This window comes from Scomber japonicus, chromosome 9 (assembly GCF_027409825.1).
Source record: "Scomber japonicus isolate fScoJap1 chromosome 9, fScoJap1.pri, whole genome shotgun sequence".
In the NCBI taxonomy this organism is placed as follows: domain Eukaryota; kingdom Metazoa; phylum Chordata; class Actinopteri; order Scombriformes; family Scombridae; genus Scomber; species Scomber japonicus.
The window spans coordinates 39,487,316-39,505,022 of NC_070586.1; the positions used below are offsets into that span (position 1 = coordinate 39,487,316).

The 17,707-nt window shown below is 40.9% G+C and overlaps 1 protein-coding gene across 2 annotated transcripts in view; it reads left to right on the forward strand.

Moving 5' to 3' along the window:
• The first annotated feature begins 1,464 nt into the window (after window positions 1–1,464).
• The window catches only part of abca2 (ATP-binding cassette, sub-family A (ABC1), member 2), a 129,933-nt gene continuing 113,690 nt past the window's right edge, over window positions 1,465–17,707 (forward strand). The window contains exon 1 of one of the 2 annotated variants that reach the window (XM_053326127.1): window positions 1,465–1,819. In XM_053326127.1, the coding sequence (XP_053182102.1) occupies window positions 1,754–1,819 (66 nt within the window). In that variant the 5' untranslated portion in view covers window positions 1,465–1,753. The remainder of the gene's footprint in view (window positions 1,820–17,707) is intronic. The other variant, XM_053326129.1, reaches the window with a different exon arrangement.

A 17,707-nucleotide genomic window follows, 5' to 3' on the forward strand; every position in this document is an offset into this window, starting at 1 on the left:
TCATTCTTCTGGCTGACTGACTCTTCTACATTATTACAGTAAAATCTTTAAAATGAAGGCAGCATCAGATAGAAGAGACCTATGATACACTTTATGTACATTATATGGCCAAAAGTATTTGGATGCCAGAAAATGACATTCATACAGTATCTCTGTATGAAACATGCCATCACAACCATGGGTATGAATCTGCTCTTATAACAACCTTCACTCTTCTGGTTCTGGCTCTCAGCAGATGTTGGACCCTGGCTGCAGGGGTCAAGACACATGAACATTAGTGAGGACCAGCTCTGATGCTGGTTGATCAGATCTGGCTCACAGATCACAGTCCATGTTCCAGTTCATCACAAAGGTGTTGGATGAGGATGAGGTCAAGTTTTTCCACATCAAACCAGGAAAAGCTTTTCTTCATGCACAGAGACTTTTATTTTCATGTTTAAACAGGAAGCAGACTAACAAAAAATGGAAGAAAAGGTTGCTCCTCTCTCTTTCCACTTTGGCTCCCTTCCCAACATTATCATATTGTTTGTGTGCCAGTGTGCTTTAGCCTTTTTTCTCCACTAACTTCACTGCAGTGTTTCAGTTGTCTGATCTTTATCAGTCATGTCACACATATAAAGTTAGTTTGACAGTGTTATGTTGTTAGGGAAGGCTTCTGTGAAAATGTTTTTCTTTTTTTTATGTTGAGATTGTGTTGTGAGGCAGATGCTTAAAGTGATAATTAAAACTAGTCAGTCAACCTACATCATTGACTGATATTGGCATATCACAGATATATCAGTAGGCCTATCTGTTTATTCCATCTGATATGTGCTGATATATTTTTTAAAGAGTAGTGCAGTGTCATTTTAGGTATTTAAGTTTATTATTAAACTGTTAAATATCATGCCTCCATTACATAGCTTGTTAAAAAGTGTTATATTCTGTAGTATATATAAGATTATCAGCTGATATATCAACAATCAGAATTTTTTACTCCCTAATATCGGTATCAGTATCGGCCCCAAAAATCCAGTAGGCTAACGGTCAGCTCGAATTAGAACAGGTGTGCCACACAAGTCATCTAATGGTGCATTCATGTCATGTGGGACAGATGATGGAGAGAGAATTAATGTCACAGGAGTGACAGTTGAAAATAGCATGCATTGACAATATTACATGATATCCACTAAATATGTATTTAATCTCTTTGAATAATGGACTAAATAATGTAAGGTTCCTTTCATAAAAGTCTTTGTAATTCTGCTAATAGACCTTTATTAACACACACATTGCAAAGCAGGAATGAGGATACACAACACTGACCAATCTTCATCAGCTTTCATGTGTTTATTGTTATTATTTCACATTTATTTGGATTGATTACCTTTAATGTAACACGCGCTGCCACTCTTTTGTTTTCATGGGTTTTGACCGGAAGTGTGTTGATATTCCTGTACTTCTCTTGACGGTAGCTGTTAACGTTTCTTTCCTGTTCCCACTCTGCTCGGTGGTCCACCGACACACGGCTCACACACACACACACGGACCCGTCACGCCTTTTACTGCCAGCGCTCAGTAAAAACTGCTTCATACGGGACCGACACACTGAAGCATCGGGACAGACTCGGGACGGTAACACCTGGCAATGGGATAGAAATCTCCCGGTAATTTAAACCCAGCCACAGGCCACTACCGCCGGTATGCTCGTTTGGTAAAAAAAAAAAAAAAACAACATTTCGTACACACTGAAGCTGAAGTGGGAGGCAAAAAAATGGGATTCCTGCACCAGCTGCATCTCCTGCTGTGGAAGAACATCTCTCTGAAGAGGAGGGGACCGGTAAGCCTTGACATTTTTGATTTTTTAAATATGAAATGATGTGTGTGTTTGGTATGTTTTGGGAGGCAGACGGGCGGAGGTTGAGTCTGCTCTGCTCCGCTGCTGCATTGCCTGCAGCTTGCTGTTCAGTTCCTTCAGGTTATTCTAGCAGCACCTGTCTGTGTCTAAACGCTACCAGCTCCATTAGGAGAACACCGCAGTGAGAAGCGTTTCCTGCCGGGCTGCTGTTAGGGAGCAGAAGCCTTCTGTGCGCGCGCGTATGTGTTTGTGTGTATGTGTTTGTTTGTTTGCTCGTACTGTCAAACAGGTTGTTGTTTGTAGATAAACAACAGTTGAACTCCATTGTGTAATCTCTTATCTCAGTTTTGAAGTCATTGTATAAAGCCGGTGCTCTGATGTAATGAAGTTTTTATTAGCCTAGATCATAGATCCATAAAAACCTTTAATGAGCCATAAAATGCAAAAACAATGTGACAGTACAGACATTTACATCAAAATATATGACATGATATTAATGTGAAACTCCACCCTAAACATCACCTGAAGAGAATATGACTTCTGTCACTTCAGTTATGACTGTAGAATCTAAGGTTAGATATCAATATACTAATTTTAGAGTATTTGATCATATAACAGGAAGTCTAATGTCTTATAGAAATGAAAGGGGAACCGCAGTGATGTACAGTAGAATGTCACATTCAGACAGATGAAAGAAGTATGGTGAAGCAGCAGAAGCTGCGATATGCTGATTTTTAGTCCCTGCAAGCTAAAGAATCACTGGAGACTGCATTTCCCATAATGCTGCTCATCATCTTCTCATTAGACTATCCTTGTGTATTAAACGGCTACATCTTTTGGATTCTACATGTAAAGTTCGACAAAAAAGGACATTGTTCAGTTATCATGAACTTCTGTCACATGACAGCTACGGCTGCGTATCAATACTCCATACCTTATAAGGTATCGACTGAAATAAATGGATACCAAGTAGTATGGAAACATCTCCTGTCAAATGATACCTGCAATCTATCCTTTTTGCACCCAGATTTATAAAATATGACTATTTGTATGGACTTGCTCACAGCCAATCAACACCAAGCGTTCCTCGATTCAATGCGACATGTGATTGGCTCACTTTGAAGACTTTAAAAAATGCCTTAATGATAACCGGTGATCAGTGGTGAAGAAGACTATGAGATGAAGGCAGTATCTTTTTAAATGACTGAACCAGAGTTAACTGAGTACATGAACATGACTGAGCCTGTGGTCAAGCTCAGATGCATTGTTACTAATAACAGTAATAAAAGCACAGGTCTGACTAGTTGTGGTCATGTCAATGATGCAGATGTTGTTCTACAATCCTCTACAACATGTTTCAATGGAAGCTCTTTTGCTCACTCTCTCCCAGTAGAACAGAGTTTGGCCCCTTGTACAGTTTTATGGCCCTGCAGCCAAAACAGGAAAGTGACTTTTTTCCATCATTTTGGTGAATTATTGTCTATGATATGTACAACAGTGAAGATTTGGTTGTTTTTCTTTTATTATTAATATGTAATGTTGACTATACAAATATACAATATATAAAATGTAGAATTGTCTATATTTAGTGTAAAGTCACATAATGGAATACATGCATACGGCTTGAGGAAAGTTATATAAAACCTACGTGAATCATAAATTCATAAAAGAAAAAGTCATATTTGAACTTGTTTGCAGTTCTCTTTTATAATGGTGGTGTATGAGGGAAATGCATTTTGGGCTGTAGGTAGTGTGAATAGAAGTATTACATTACATCAAATACCACCACTCCTCCACATCTAAATGATTTGTTACACAAATGCATTTTTCAAATCTTCAAAGTGGGCCAATCACATGTCGCATTAAATCGAGGAGCGCTTGTATTGATTGGCTGTGAGCAAGTCCATACAAAAAGTCATATTTTCTAGCTGTGGGTGCAAAAAGGATGGAGATGTTTCCATATTACTTTGTATCCATTTATTACAGTCGATACTTTTTTATAAGGCAAGTGACCACTGGGAATCGTCTGCAAGGCTGAGCAGCATAGCTCCATTCAGCTGTGATCATTTGGGATGCACGGATATATCGGCCAATATTCCCCCTGTTGACTAGCAACAGCCTATCAGTAGATAAGATACAGTTGGCCAATTTTCTGGTTGTTTGCAGTTGGACGGTCAGACTATAGACTGTATAGAAGAAATGGACGTAACATCCGTGACGTCACCCATTGGTTTGTGGACTGCTGCTTGGAAGTATAGTTCCGAATCTGAGCAGCGCTATCTTGAAAATTTCAGGTGCGTGCTGGGAAAAATAAAAATAGCTTAAAAAGCTCAAAAATAGCAGCTCTATTATTTTTCACATTTTTCTTCTGGGGTAGCATACCCCCGGACCCTCCTAGTCTTGCTAGGTTACCGACACACAGCACAGCTGCTACAAAAATTTCTAGGGGAAACACTGCCCTGCTTTTTCATCAAATATAAAATCAGGGAGGCCAAAATGTCCCAAATGAACATCATACTGCATTGAAGATGGCTTTAAACTAGCGATTGAGACCATAAACACATTTTGAAAACGTTTACTGAGGTTAGAAATCAAGTGAGAAGTTGGTGAATTCTCCATTGACTTGTCTAGAGACGGTCGCCCCCTGGTGGCCTTTTGATAGAATGCAGCTCTAAGTTACTTCCGCGTTGGCTTCATTTCAGAGGACCAGAACTCCCCACCTGGATAAGACTCAGACAGTAGCAACAGTAGCAGTATTTATGGAATTATATTATGAAGTAGGTAATCATATAGCATCATTCAAAGTCAGTGTAGTGATGGGTTGAATTACTTTAAAACAATTCAGTTATTTTTTTTAGAATGATTTCTCTGGTTCCCTGTGGAATAAATAACAAAAACACATGATAACATCATCGATATACACTCACCGGCCACTTTATTAGGTACACCTTGCTAGTACCGGGTTGGACCCCCTTTTGCCTTCAGAACTGCCTTAATCCTTCGTGGCATAGATTCAACAAGGTACTGGAAACATTCCTCAGATAGTTTGGTCCATATTGACATGATAGCATCACGCAGTTGCTGCAGATTTGTCGGCTGCACATCCATGATGCGAATCTCCCGTTCCACCACATCCCAAAGGTGCTCTATTGGATTGAGATCTGGTGACTCTGGAGGCCATTTGAGTACAGTGAACTCATTGTCATGTTCTAGAAACCAGTCTGAGATGATTCGCACTTTATGACATGGCGCGTTATCCTGCTGGAAGTAGCTATCAGAAGATGGGTACACTGTGGTCATAAAGTAAATGGACTGTACTTATATAGCGCCTTTCTAGTCTGTGCGACCACTCAAAGCGCTTTACATGACACGTCATATTACCCTTTCACACACATTCATACACTGATGGCAGGGGCTACCACGCAGGGTGCCAACCTGCTCATCAGAGGGATCTAACCATTTCATCACATTCACACACCGTTGGCACAGCAACGGGAGCAATTTGGGGTTAAGTGTCTTGCCCAAGGACACATCGACATGTGGACATGTGGACTGTAGGAGCCGGGAATCGAACCACCAATCTTCCAATTGGAGGACGACCGCTCTACCTCCTGCCCACAGCCTCCCCTAAAGGGATGGACATGGTCAGCAACAATACTCAGGTAGGCTGTGGTGTTGACACGATGCTCAATTGGTACTAAGGGGCCCAAAGTGTGCCAAGAAAATATCCCCCACACCATTGCACCACCACCACCACCCTGAACCGTTGATACAAGGCAGGATGGATCCGCGCTTTCATGTTGTTTACGCCAAAGTCTGACCCTACCATCCGAATGTCGCAGCAGAAATCGAGACTCATCAGACCAGGCAACCTTTTTCCAATCTTCTATTGTCCAATTTTGGTGAGCCTGTGCGAATTGTAGCCTCAGTTTCCTGTTCTTAGCTGACAGGAGTGGCACCCAGTGTGGTCTTCTGCTGCTGTAGCCCATCCGCCTCAAAGGTCGACGTGTTGTGCGTTCAGAGATGCTCTTCTGCATACCTCGTTTGTAACGAGTGGTTATTTGAGTTACTGTTGCCTTTCTATCAGCTCAAACCAGTCTGGCCATTCTCCTCTGACCTCTGGCATCAACAAGGCATTTGCGCCCACAGAACTGCCGCTCACTGGATATTTTCTCTTTTTCGGACCATTCTCTGTAAACCTTAGAGATGGTTGTGCATGAAAATCCCAGTAGATCAGCAGTTTCTGAAATACTCAGACCAGCCCGTCTGGCACCAACAACCATGCCACGTTCAAAGTCACTTAAATCAACTTTCTTCCCCATTCTGATGCTCGGTTTGAACTGCAGCAGATCGTCTTGACCAAGTCTACATGCCTAAATGCATTGAGTTGCTGCCATGTGATTGGCTGATTAGAAATTTGCGTTAACGAGCAATTGGACAGGTGTACCTAATAAAGTGGCCGGTGAGTGTATGTTGGTTAGTGGCCAAATCCTTATTTTAAAATAGGTGTCGTTATCAGCCCAGAATTTTACAACCAGTGCATTCCTACTGTAGTAGAGGAAGCAGCAGGAAAGCCTCAGTGAATGTTTCAGTTTCAGTAAATATACAGAGCAGTTCATAAATACTGCAGCTTCTCAACACAAAGAAAAGCCTAGTCTGTTTTTTCCCCAACTACTAGAAAAAAGGGGGTTAGCGAAATCTGACGAGGCTCACTTAAGGTGGACTGACATTTAAGGTGGACCTGCTATTCTCCTTTTAATGTCATCTCAGCTGTTCCTAAACAGAATGAAAAAAATGTCTCGGAGTAATGGAAAACTCATCAGCGCTGATGTAACTAAGCGTGGTTTTACTCGCAGACAAACAAATGAGTCAAATGTTGCAGAGATGCAGCTGGAGGCAGCCTCACATGAAAAAGCTGTTGTTGTTTTGTATTTTGTTTTTTTTTAAGAGAAGATATCACGTTGGCTGCGTAGCCATGTGGCTCCAGTCAACGTGATACACAAAGCTCTAGATATACAGCAGCATGGTGCAACCTGTCTGATGTGTGTGTGTGTGTGTGTGTGTGTGTGTGTGTGTGTGTGTGTGTGTGTGTGTGTGTGTGTGTGTGTCCATCCAAAAAAAAACACCTGCAGCCTGTGTGTGCGTTGACATTGCTTGGCCCAGCCTCGCTGTACACATCTGGCCTCATCACTCAGATGTTCAGACGCTCTCCTCCAGATGTTCATGATTATCTAATGTGTTGATCCCTGCAGGTTCTATTATTAGCCATCAGAAAATCCTTCATTCCTGTCAGCTGCTGTGTTTTTATAAGCTCTGACCTCACACAGCCGCATTTTTATCAGCACTTGATGTCTTTGCTGGTGTCCTGATAGAGGGGTTTGGGGTGTGTGTGTGTGTGTGTGTGTGTGTGTGTGTGTGTGTGTGTGTGTGTGTGTGTGTGTGTGTGTGTGTGGTGTATTTTTAGCCCTCACTACCTTCAGACATCAGACTCAGAAGGAGAGGCACTGGGGAGCTTCTGTAACAATAATAGTAACAGCTGCGTCATTTAGGTTTATAAACTCTCCGTGCTTTGGCTTCACTGAAGCTGCTCGTCAGATTGATGATCACAGCCAAACCGTCCAGTCATCACTTTTTGCTCACATAGCATCAATCCTGCAGGATGGTTCCTCCTGACAAACACAAGCTCAGGAATAAATTAAAGGAGCATTATGGCCCAGTTGCATTAAGTAGTTGATTTTCTCCCAAAAAATAGAAAAAGACTTTTACACGTGTACTGTACACACTACATTTTTTCTGCAGTGAATATAATAAAATAATATCCATTTAAACAAGAATGTGACAGTTAATAAAGTATAAATCACCAGCTGATTCTGTCTTAGACCTTTTTCAGCCAACTTCATTCTAACTTTTACTCTTATTTTAGTAAATAAGGTCAATAGGCCTCATTTAAATGACATTATACCTCATTTTCAGTACAAAAAACAGAAGCAGAAATGATGAATATTTTAACTAAACGTAAGATCCCTGGCTCCAGACTAGCTTTATTTACTAGGAGCACTGGTTCCCCTTACTGGAAATTTAGCACAATTATTCACAATTGTTGATTTTTAGACTTTTATTATTATTATTATCAGGGTCATAACAACTGTGTGTGTGTGTGTGTGTGTGTGTGTGTGTGTGTGTGTGTGTGTGTGTGTGTGTGTGTGTATGAACTACAAATGACTAACCTTCCAGCTATCGAAACTGGAAAGTACTAAAATACAGTCTGCTGCCACAAAGTGACGTGACTCTCGCAATTGACTAAACTCTCTCTCTCTCTCTCTCTCTCTCTCTCTCTCTCTCTCTCTCTCTCACACACTCACACACACACACACACACTGGAGGACTCACTCCCTCCTCATTTTTCAACAAGAAATAAAACATTTAAAAAGAAACAATTTGGCACAATTGCAGGTTTCATACTTGCACCTAGCTGTTAAAATACTCACACTGTCTCAAAGAACCCTGATGATACATTCAAATATTTGACACCTGTTGTCCTCCTGGGTCAAAATTGACCTGGTTTGGTTTGACTCTCTGTCTGTCTATCTGTCCGTCTGTCTGTCTTTTATTCGCATATCTCTCGAACCGTTCATCCAATTGATTTCAAACGTGACAGGTGTCTTGCTACGGGCACGAGTAAGTGCAGTGCCAAGTTTGACGTTGTTTGGATAAGAAATGTAAAAGACATAGATAAATATGTTGGTAAAAGAAGCACACATTTGCTGCTGCCGCTCTGGCCGCTGGCCCCTCCCCCTCTCACACACTGAACACAGAGCAGGACCAGAGTTAGACTACAAGGACCAGAGTTACCAGGACTTCCACCGGTCCGTCAGCGGCGCGAAACGCCTGCGCCACGGTTCAGCTCTGTCCTCTGCCTGGTGTTAACTCACATCGGGCAGAGGACGGAGCTTGTTCTGGGAGAGAAATCTGCCTTTAAAATGAAGTTGCACTGTTAATACACTAATTGCGGCAGTCCAATAAAATACGAACAAGTGCCTTTAGGTTACCGTGTTTACTGTAGTAGCAGCACAACTAAAAGGCCCGATTGTGTTAACTTGATCAAATGTAGTTTATTTGGTCTTTTTATTTGTTTTTGTGCTTATCTCATGTGTCAGTAAGCTATGTAGCTAGATGGTGTCTTTATCTGTCTGTTTTATTATGCCGATTCTGTGTCTGACTTCCTGACCCGATTTAGAAACGTCTCAACGAAATGCTGCAGATTGATAGCGTTGTGGCGCAGAGAGGCAGCGGAGCTTTGGCAGATAAAATGTGAAATACACCTCAGACACTCCAAAAAATGGATGAAACTGAAAACACTTGGAATAGCCCAGATTACTTTGTAGTAAAAACACACACAAAAACAGATTTTGCACAGGCATAAAGCATAAAGTACAAATGATCACCCAATTCAATAAAAGTAGAGATGATTATACTTGTAAAGAATGTAATATGGAACCATCCATGTGATTTTCAGGCATTTAGATTAAATAAATCCATATTTCTGATTTATAAAAACATAATTAAAACGGCAACAGGACGTTTAACAAGACCTGAACTTTCAAATCCTGACAGTTTTAGAATAAGGATAAGACAGAATAGCGCAGCATGCTGCTACATTATTTCATTCTCCACTAATTTCTATTTCAGTTTAATTAAATTACATTTTCACAACTGAACCGACTGCGTGTGAGTGCAGGTTTTTAACATCTTCATCTTGTCTGTGAACTCGGCTTTTAAATCGTCATGGCGACAGGTCTATTCAGCTCATCTGTTATCTCGCTGCTGTCGTTTTATCGCTGTCACTTCCTTAATTCTGCTTGTTTGCTCAGCGGTTAAACAAACAAAGACAAGTACAGTACAGTACAGGTAGAGGATCAATAAAACACATAAAATAGCAGTCTTTAGATTACAACATTGAAAAATACAGTATGATAATAATGTGAGGGCAATTAGAAAAACATTACAGTTATGGCTGTTGGCATGAGAAGACATTCTCTAAACTAAGAAACATCTGTAGCACAGGGGAAGCTTGTAGTGGAGCTCATAAATCATCTTGGGGGGGTTGGAGAGACTGTCAGAGCAGTAAGCTAGGAGACAATATACAGTTATACTTTCAGCTCTTGACCTTAAAGACGTCCCAGGGACAGTAAAAATAGCCCCCAGGACACAATGATGTGTGTCTGAGACAATGCTGGGACAGTAGAAATAGCTGTTAATTGGATAAACTGACCTATGGGAATCTAAGTGGTTAGTTTCTTGCCCAAAATAATGTTAAAACTGAAATAAAGTTACAGCAAAAATACAGCAGGTGCTACACAGTATTCTGTGACCTGCACTGATATTCACCTCACCTCTCATGTTTAAATGAACCTAACCAGCACTGCAGGTTACTGAATCCAAAGGGTCACCATATGCAGTAGATCACCTGCTGTATGTGAATGCATTCTGGGATACAAAGCCCCAATGTAGCGAAAAGCCTGCAGTCAAAAAATGCTTAAAGTCTGTGTAAAGTAAGAATAAATATGTGTTCTGAGTTTGACATACCACAGAAAAGTGTGTTGTTAACCACCCTGCCAAATTTGAATGATTAAAAAAATCACCACAATTCAAATGTAAATGGTTGAAATGCTTTTTACACATATTTTAGAAATACATTTATGACCTATTTAATGTGTTTAGAAGAAAATGTCTGAATTCACTTTACACAGTCTTTAAATGGCTGAAAACCACTGATGGTAAAGTTAGTAAGAAAGCTGCAGTGACAGCTGGAACTATGAAGATGTTATGACAGCTCTTAGTCACATCCACAACTAGTGCTGTCACTAGAACTACTTTTATTGGACGATATATTGTCTTAGAAATAATCGCAATAAACAATATTATTGTCATTTGAAGATCATTTTATACCACTGATATAATGATAATATAATAGTATAATAATGTAAGGGGGGTGGGAAGTACTTGTGTATAAACACAGACTGTCATTATGGTTGGGGACAGAGTTATTGGGTTAGGGGTGGTTACTGCAGTCTCCACTCAGGACGTACACAGTGAGGAATGGAGGACACTACTTGTTTAGCCAATGTGACATGAATAGCCTCTTAGCTGCTAATGTGAAGTGTGGCAATAGGTCAAAGGTCATGTCCATGAATCATATAATAAGTCCATATTTAGACATGATGATGTTGATAATTACATTATTGTTCAGTATGATAAGTTAACTAGTGTAATTATTGTGACAGGCCTACCCAGCTAGTGAAATATGGTTGTAATGTCTTGTTTAATTATATAAAATGCAGCCCCCAAGGTGTTGTCGTCGTCGTCGTCGTCGTCGTCGTCATCATCATCATCATCATCATCATCATCATCATCATCATCATCATCTTCATCATCTTCTTCTTCTTCTTCTTCTTCATGAGAACAGCTGCCTCTGTACAGTTATACTATGAATCAGCATAAACCAGAACACTTTTAAACTACAACACAACTAAACCGTGTCAGTAACTGTTGGATGTTTACATTGTTCATAATAAAGGATCAAAAATATATTTCTGTTGTAGTGTTCTCTGTGATCAGCTGTACTGATAACGTACCGAACCATGACCTACATGGTACATAATAGACCGATATATCGGTCAGCCGATACTGGCTTATCATAGATAGATTGGTATCGGCATATGTTGTCTGATATACACAGATATTTTTTGTATGTTATATATGCAGCGTTTTGTGTGTATTTGATCCTTTTTCTTAAATCAGTTTAAATATAAGTTTTTTGGTGCATGTATTTTATTATTTATAGGAATTTGTAATTATTAAAGAGTGTACAGTTTCAGTGCACTATTTTTATAGTTAAACTGTTAACTATCATGCCTGCATTACATATATTTATCACAAAGGTTTGATAACCATATTGAAAAAAATGTGCATTTCATAAACAAATTCTGTATTTATTATTATTATAATTATTAAGATTATTGGCTCATATCTATCAGAATTTTTTTATTCTCGAATATCGGTATCAGCACCGGCCCCAAAACCCCAGTATTGGTCAGACCCTAGTACATCACATATCAAACTGTGTATTTAGCAGCAATGTTTTCCTGATGCGTTGCAAAGTGAACAGAGAGTGGAACAGAGAGGTGTTGCAAATGTAAGCTCAATAAAAAGCACACCCGGCCTTATCTTACACCTGGAGCACAGTGGATGGAGGCGTAGCTCATGTATCTTTGTTACTTTCAGAATGATGCAGTTGTCATTTTCTCACCCTGCGCCCGCATTGTCTAAATAGCAAATGCACTTGCATCAGTCTGTGCACCCACAGGCGTGTTGTCTCTAAATGAGGTGTGGTCAGGTTCATTGTAGGCACGTTCCTATTTTGAGGCAGAGGAAAGCTATTGTGCTACTGACCAAAAAAAGGTCTGAAGTCACTGGTGCATATTTCACTGTTATTTTAAGGATGCATTATCAAGATTTTAATAGGCGGGGTCACAATGAATGTACACTCTGCCTGTTACACACACAGGGACAGGCAGCAGTGTGGATACATCAACATATTAAAAATACATGTCATATTGTCATAATATTTATCAAATTTAATTAATTGTAAAAATAAGAGATTAAATGAGAATGAGCCTTCCACTACTATGTATGTTTATTAATGGGGGGGGGGGGGGTTCAGCACCTTGGAGAGCAACTGTATGAAGGGTTAACATGATTTAAATATTTTTGAACAATATTTAACACATTCTTGAGATGACATGGATTTGAAAAAGAACAAATGTTGTAATTAGAAGATGGATAAATAAAAACAGCTCCACAATGTCTGTGTGGTACAGCTGCATGCACAGTGACCTGATGGGAGGAGACGTTAAAATATGCAGCACAAAGTGAGTTGTTGGTGTATTTGTGTAGAATGGATTAAATCGTCTGTTTATTAAATCAGCTGATGATACCAGACTGCTACAGTATAACCTCCATATTCTTCCTTTTTATGAATTAAATGTCAGGTTAGCAGCTCATCAGCCAACTTTATTCTTCAAACACATTACTTAACAAATGTGCTGTTATAATAGCAATCTGCCAAAGTGACAGCGCTCCTGGCTTTTAAAAGGAATGGGAGATGATGCTGATTGGTTTACAGCATGTTACACCCAAAACACGCCTATGATTAATGAGAGGACTTAAGTCAAAGGGGGCCCAGTAACTCTCCTATAATGTTATCACAGTGCCGTTGATTTTTTTCTACCTGTTTGTCTCCATGAAGAAGATAAACACTAAATGTTGATTAGAGTGCTGCATGCAAACACACACTGCTCAGCTTCAGTCTCCAGCAGCAGCAGCAGCAGCAGTGAGCGGTGTGTCTGACCTACATCTACTGTGTCTTTGAATGATAGTCTTAGAGTGGGCCAGGCAAAACCCACTGGCTGGGTATCTATAGAGACTGGAACAAGCCAGGAACTCAGACAGAGATTGGAGAGGGGGGGGGGGGGGGGGGTGACGCTGCTGACTGATAAGAGAGCAGAAGGTTAACTGACAGCTAAATGAATTATAAATGCTATCTGTAAAGTCTAATAAACTAGCAGCTGGTTCACCGAGGGTTGCCCCTGGAGACAGAGGAGGGTTATCTGTGAATCCTGTTGAAGTACTGTAAAATGAGAGCAGCTCTTCCTCTGGAGGGCACTTCCATGTACTTCTTAACCTCTTATTCATCACGCCATCACGCTTATCACGCCAACCCCTGGGGCTAATGTATGATCTGTGATGTGGAGCTGTATACAAATAAATCCCATCTGCTGTTATTCCATCTAATCTGCTCCTGTGTGGGAATGAAGCCAAACTGAATGTGCCACACAGGTTTTACTAGCAGGGATCATATATTATATTATATTATTATTAATTATTATATGTATTATTAATCTAATTCTAATATATTAACATCTAATTCCACAGAGGATTTACCCAAAATCACTGAGACAGACAGGCCTTCCACATCAAACAATATGATGTGTTGTGTTGCTGTGGAGTTTTTAGAATGGTGTCTTTATGTAATGTTTGAACCATACTAAATGTCCCATCAGTAAATCAATTTCATATCTGAAACGCAACAGGAAGTGCATTTGTCTGCCGGAGTTGAGGGCAGTGCGGTCATGCTGTCAGAAGAACACAAACAGGAGGCATGCTTTTCGGGTTATGAAACCCTCTGACCTAGATTCTGGTCACTCCTTACTGTAGCATCGTGCTGCCTTCCATACAAATACTGGAGCTTCCTACTGATGCTCACATAGACTACTGGAGCTTCCTACTGATGCTCACATAGACTACTGGAGCTTCCTACTGATGCTCACATAGACTACTGGAGCTTCCTACTGATGCTCACATAGACTACTGGAGCTTTAAATGCAAAATATCGGCCGATCCGATATAGCCAATCAGATTGGAGAAAAGCCTAACATCTATTGACCTTTCATCTCTCTTGTTGTTCTCATACTTTACTATGATGCACACATATCTGCCTCTACAGGGTTAAAACAGGCGCCACATTTCTACACCATGATGTTAGTTCATATGTACAAAATCTGTCTGTTTTCAAAATAATAATAAAAAAACAAATTCATTTCAAATCATATTTTTCTAACTTGTGTGTGCTTTGTTTTGGCAGCAGTTACTTAGAGCTGTATATCTTGTAAATATGATTGAACAGAAGTTATTTACACAGACAGACACACACAGAGGCAGCTGCAAGGCTAAATGAAAGTGTTCAACAGATTGAAGTAGCAGAAGGAGTTATGGCCTTGGCTGGAAGAGACTGAGCCACCAGTTCACTGCCCCCCCCCCTCTAATTAAAGAGACATTGTTTACAGTAATGTTATTCTATGGATGTGGTGCCAGTCAATTTTGCTGAGGATAATAATAATTCATCCTGGCTGGAATGTAAGACTGATTCAACAGTTTTCTCCTGATACTTTTAAACTGCAGATATTTGCTGATCAGACACCAGAGCTCACCTCTTCCCAAGTTTAAAATCTGTTAAATTCACCGCATGGCACTTATTGGAATTATTTTATGCAAGGCAACATGAGGCCAATGATTGTAGACCTGTTATGATAACTACTTTTCGGGATGAACCATATTATCGTTATTTGAAGACCACCCCGGTCTGCCAATCCAGAGGCAATGCCCCCGATGTCCACGTGATGCTGCAGAGTCGTGTCAACCATAACAGCCCCACAACATCCAGGGCCTTGAGGAACTTGGGGCGGATCTCATCCACCCCCGGGGCCCTGCCACCGAGGACCTTTTTGACCACCTCGGCGACGTCAGCCCCAGAAATAGGAGAGCCCTCACCCGAGCCCTCAGGCCCTGTTTCCTTACTGGAAGGCGTGTCGGTGAAATTGAGGAGGTCTTCGAAGTATTCCTTCCACTGATCCACAACATCCCGAGTCGAGGTCAGCAGCGCACCGTCCCCACCATACACAGTGTTGACGGTGCACTGCTTCCCCCTCCTGAGACATCGGATGGTGGTCTAGAATCTCTTCGGAGCCATCCGGAAGTTGTTTTCCATGGTCTCGCCGAACTCCTCCCATGTCCGGGTTTTTGCCTCAGCGACCGCTGCAGCTGCACTCCGCTTGGCCTGCCGGTACCTGCCGGCTGCCTCCGGAGTCCCACAGGCCAAAAAGGCCTCCTTCTTCTTCTTATAGGACTCCTTCTTCAGCTTGACGGTTGATGGGTTCGGGGATTGCCGCCACGGCAGGCACCGACCACCTTGCGACCACAGCTCCGGTTGGCTGCCTTAACAATGGAGGCACGGAACATGGCCCACTTGGACTCAATGTCCCCCGCCTCCCCCCGTACATGGTCGAAAGTCTCCCGGAGGTGGAGGTATATATATATATATGTATTTTTTTGTATTTTTTTGTATTTTTTTTGTTTTTAATTGTATAAAATGACATCATTACTGGGATCACTGGGAACATGAATAATAAAATGCATAAAAAAACAAAACATGTACGTATATATTCAACTTGAATTGAATGTATAATATACATTATGTTGCCAACATAACTTATATATGCCGATACCTATATATCTGTGATAGGTCAATATCGGCTGACCGATATACCGGTCTGGCTCTAGTATAATCAATAAAGTAGATCACAAAAAATAAAATATGATGGCAGCACTGCTGATACAAACCTCAAATCTCAATAAAACAAACTTACTATAATGCTCACTCTCTGATAGTAAAAGAAACTGTTTAACTCATAACATAACACAACATATTTTCATGACATCATTCAAGGAATCTGATTGGATTTACACTAGAATTTGATTTAAAGCTTTTCTGTTCTAACAAGAGCCCTGAGCGGATAAGTCCTGCTTACAATCACCAATTGGGCCATCCCTGCAGCAAAGCACTATTCATTATAGCTCATTTGGAAGAGCACAACTGCTGCTGGTAGAAAGTCCTTTGGTACCCTTGGCTGCCAGTGTGTGCCAGGAGGCTTCAGCTGTGGCAGACTGGCAGCAGCAGCAGCACCAGTGGTTGCTCAGACAGCCTATGAATTATTGAGAGGCTGTTCCTTCCTCCAGGGAAATACACCAGAGACAGAAAGAGACAGACTCAGATTAAATCTGCATGTGAGATGGAGGCGGGGAAAGAAATGAGGGATGAGAGGAACAGTGGAGGTCTCCTCAGCAACAGCTTGTGTCAGGGTGAAATATGGCCTTGGTTTTACCTGCCAAACAGACAAATACAACGTATTGGAGGAAGAGGAAGAAGAAAGAGGAAAAGTAGAAAGGTAGAGGTTCACTCCTAAGTGAGAGCCACTTATTGATAATAGTGAAATCTGTTTACTGTTAAAATAAACAGGGCATATTTCCAGAGTGTGAAGGGCAACACCCTGCAGTCATTTGGAAGCTCCTGGCTCCAAATGGAAAAGATGGCACCGACCATGAGCTGCAACTCTGAGCTTCAAACCTGCTCCAATGAAACCAACATTGTGTGTGTGTGTGTGTGTGTGTGTGTGTGTGTGTGTGTGTGTGTGTGTGTGTGTGTGTGTGTGTGTGTGTGTGTGTGTGCAGATATGCCAAAGGATTAGTGGGTATTGTGTAAGCAATGGTATGACAATTGAATTCTTACCACATGCATGAAAGGAGCTGCTACATTAGCCATCTTGAGTCACAACAGTCCTGTAATATCTGATGTTGAATTGAATTCTACTCAGGTCTGTCCCTGACCTAGGGCTAGGTATCGTTACCTGGATACCTTTTAACATATTGACCGAAATAAATTGATACCAAGTGGTATCGAAACATCTTCCGTCAAACAATACCTGAAATCGATCCTTTTTTGCAACCAGAGCTAGAAAATTTGACTTTTGTTTATGGACTTCCTCACAGCCAATCAACACAAGCATTCTTTGTTTTAATGCGACATGTGATTGGCCCACTGCCACAGCAGCTACAACCCATCTGTAGTGAAATCACAATTTAATGCTTCTATTGACATGATGAATATTGAAGTCATGAGTTGGTATCGGTATCACTTTAAGGGTACTTGGATTGCTACTGGTATTGGTATTTTTTAAACGAAACCCAGCCCCACCCTGACCTATAGCCTTAAAGCTAATGCTAGCAGTCTGAAATATATCATGCTGATGTCCAATAACAGCTACAGCAGATGAATGAGATGAATCAGTCTGTAGCTGTATGAGATGACAAAGACAGTTTTGGAAGTGGTGCAGGTGTTACATTGTGATTTGTGGATTTGTATAGTTTCTGGAAAGAGATGTTGCTGTTGAGTTCTCAAACTGTTTTTATATGCTG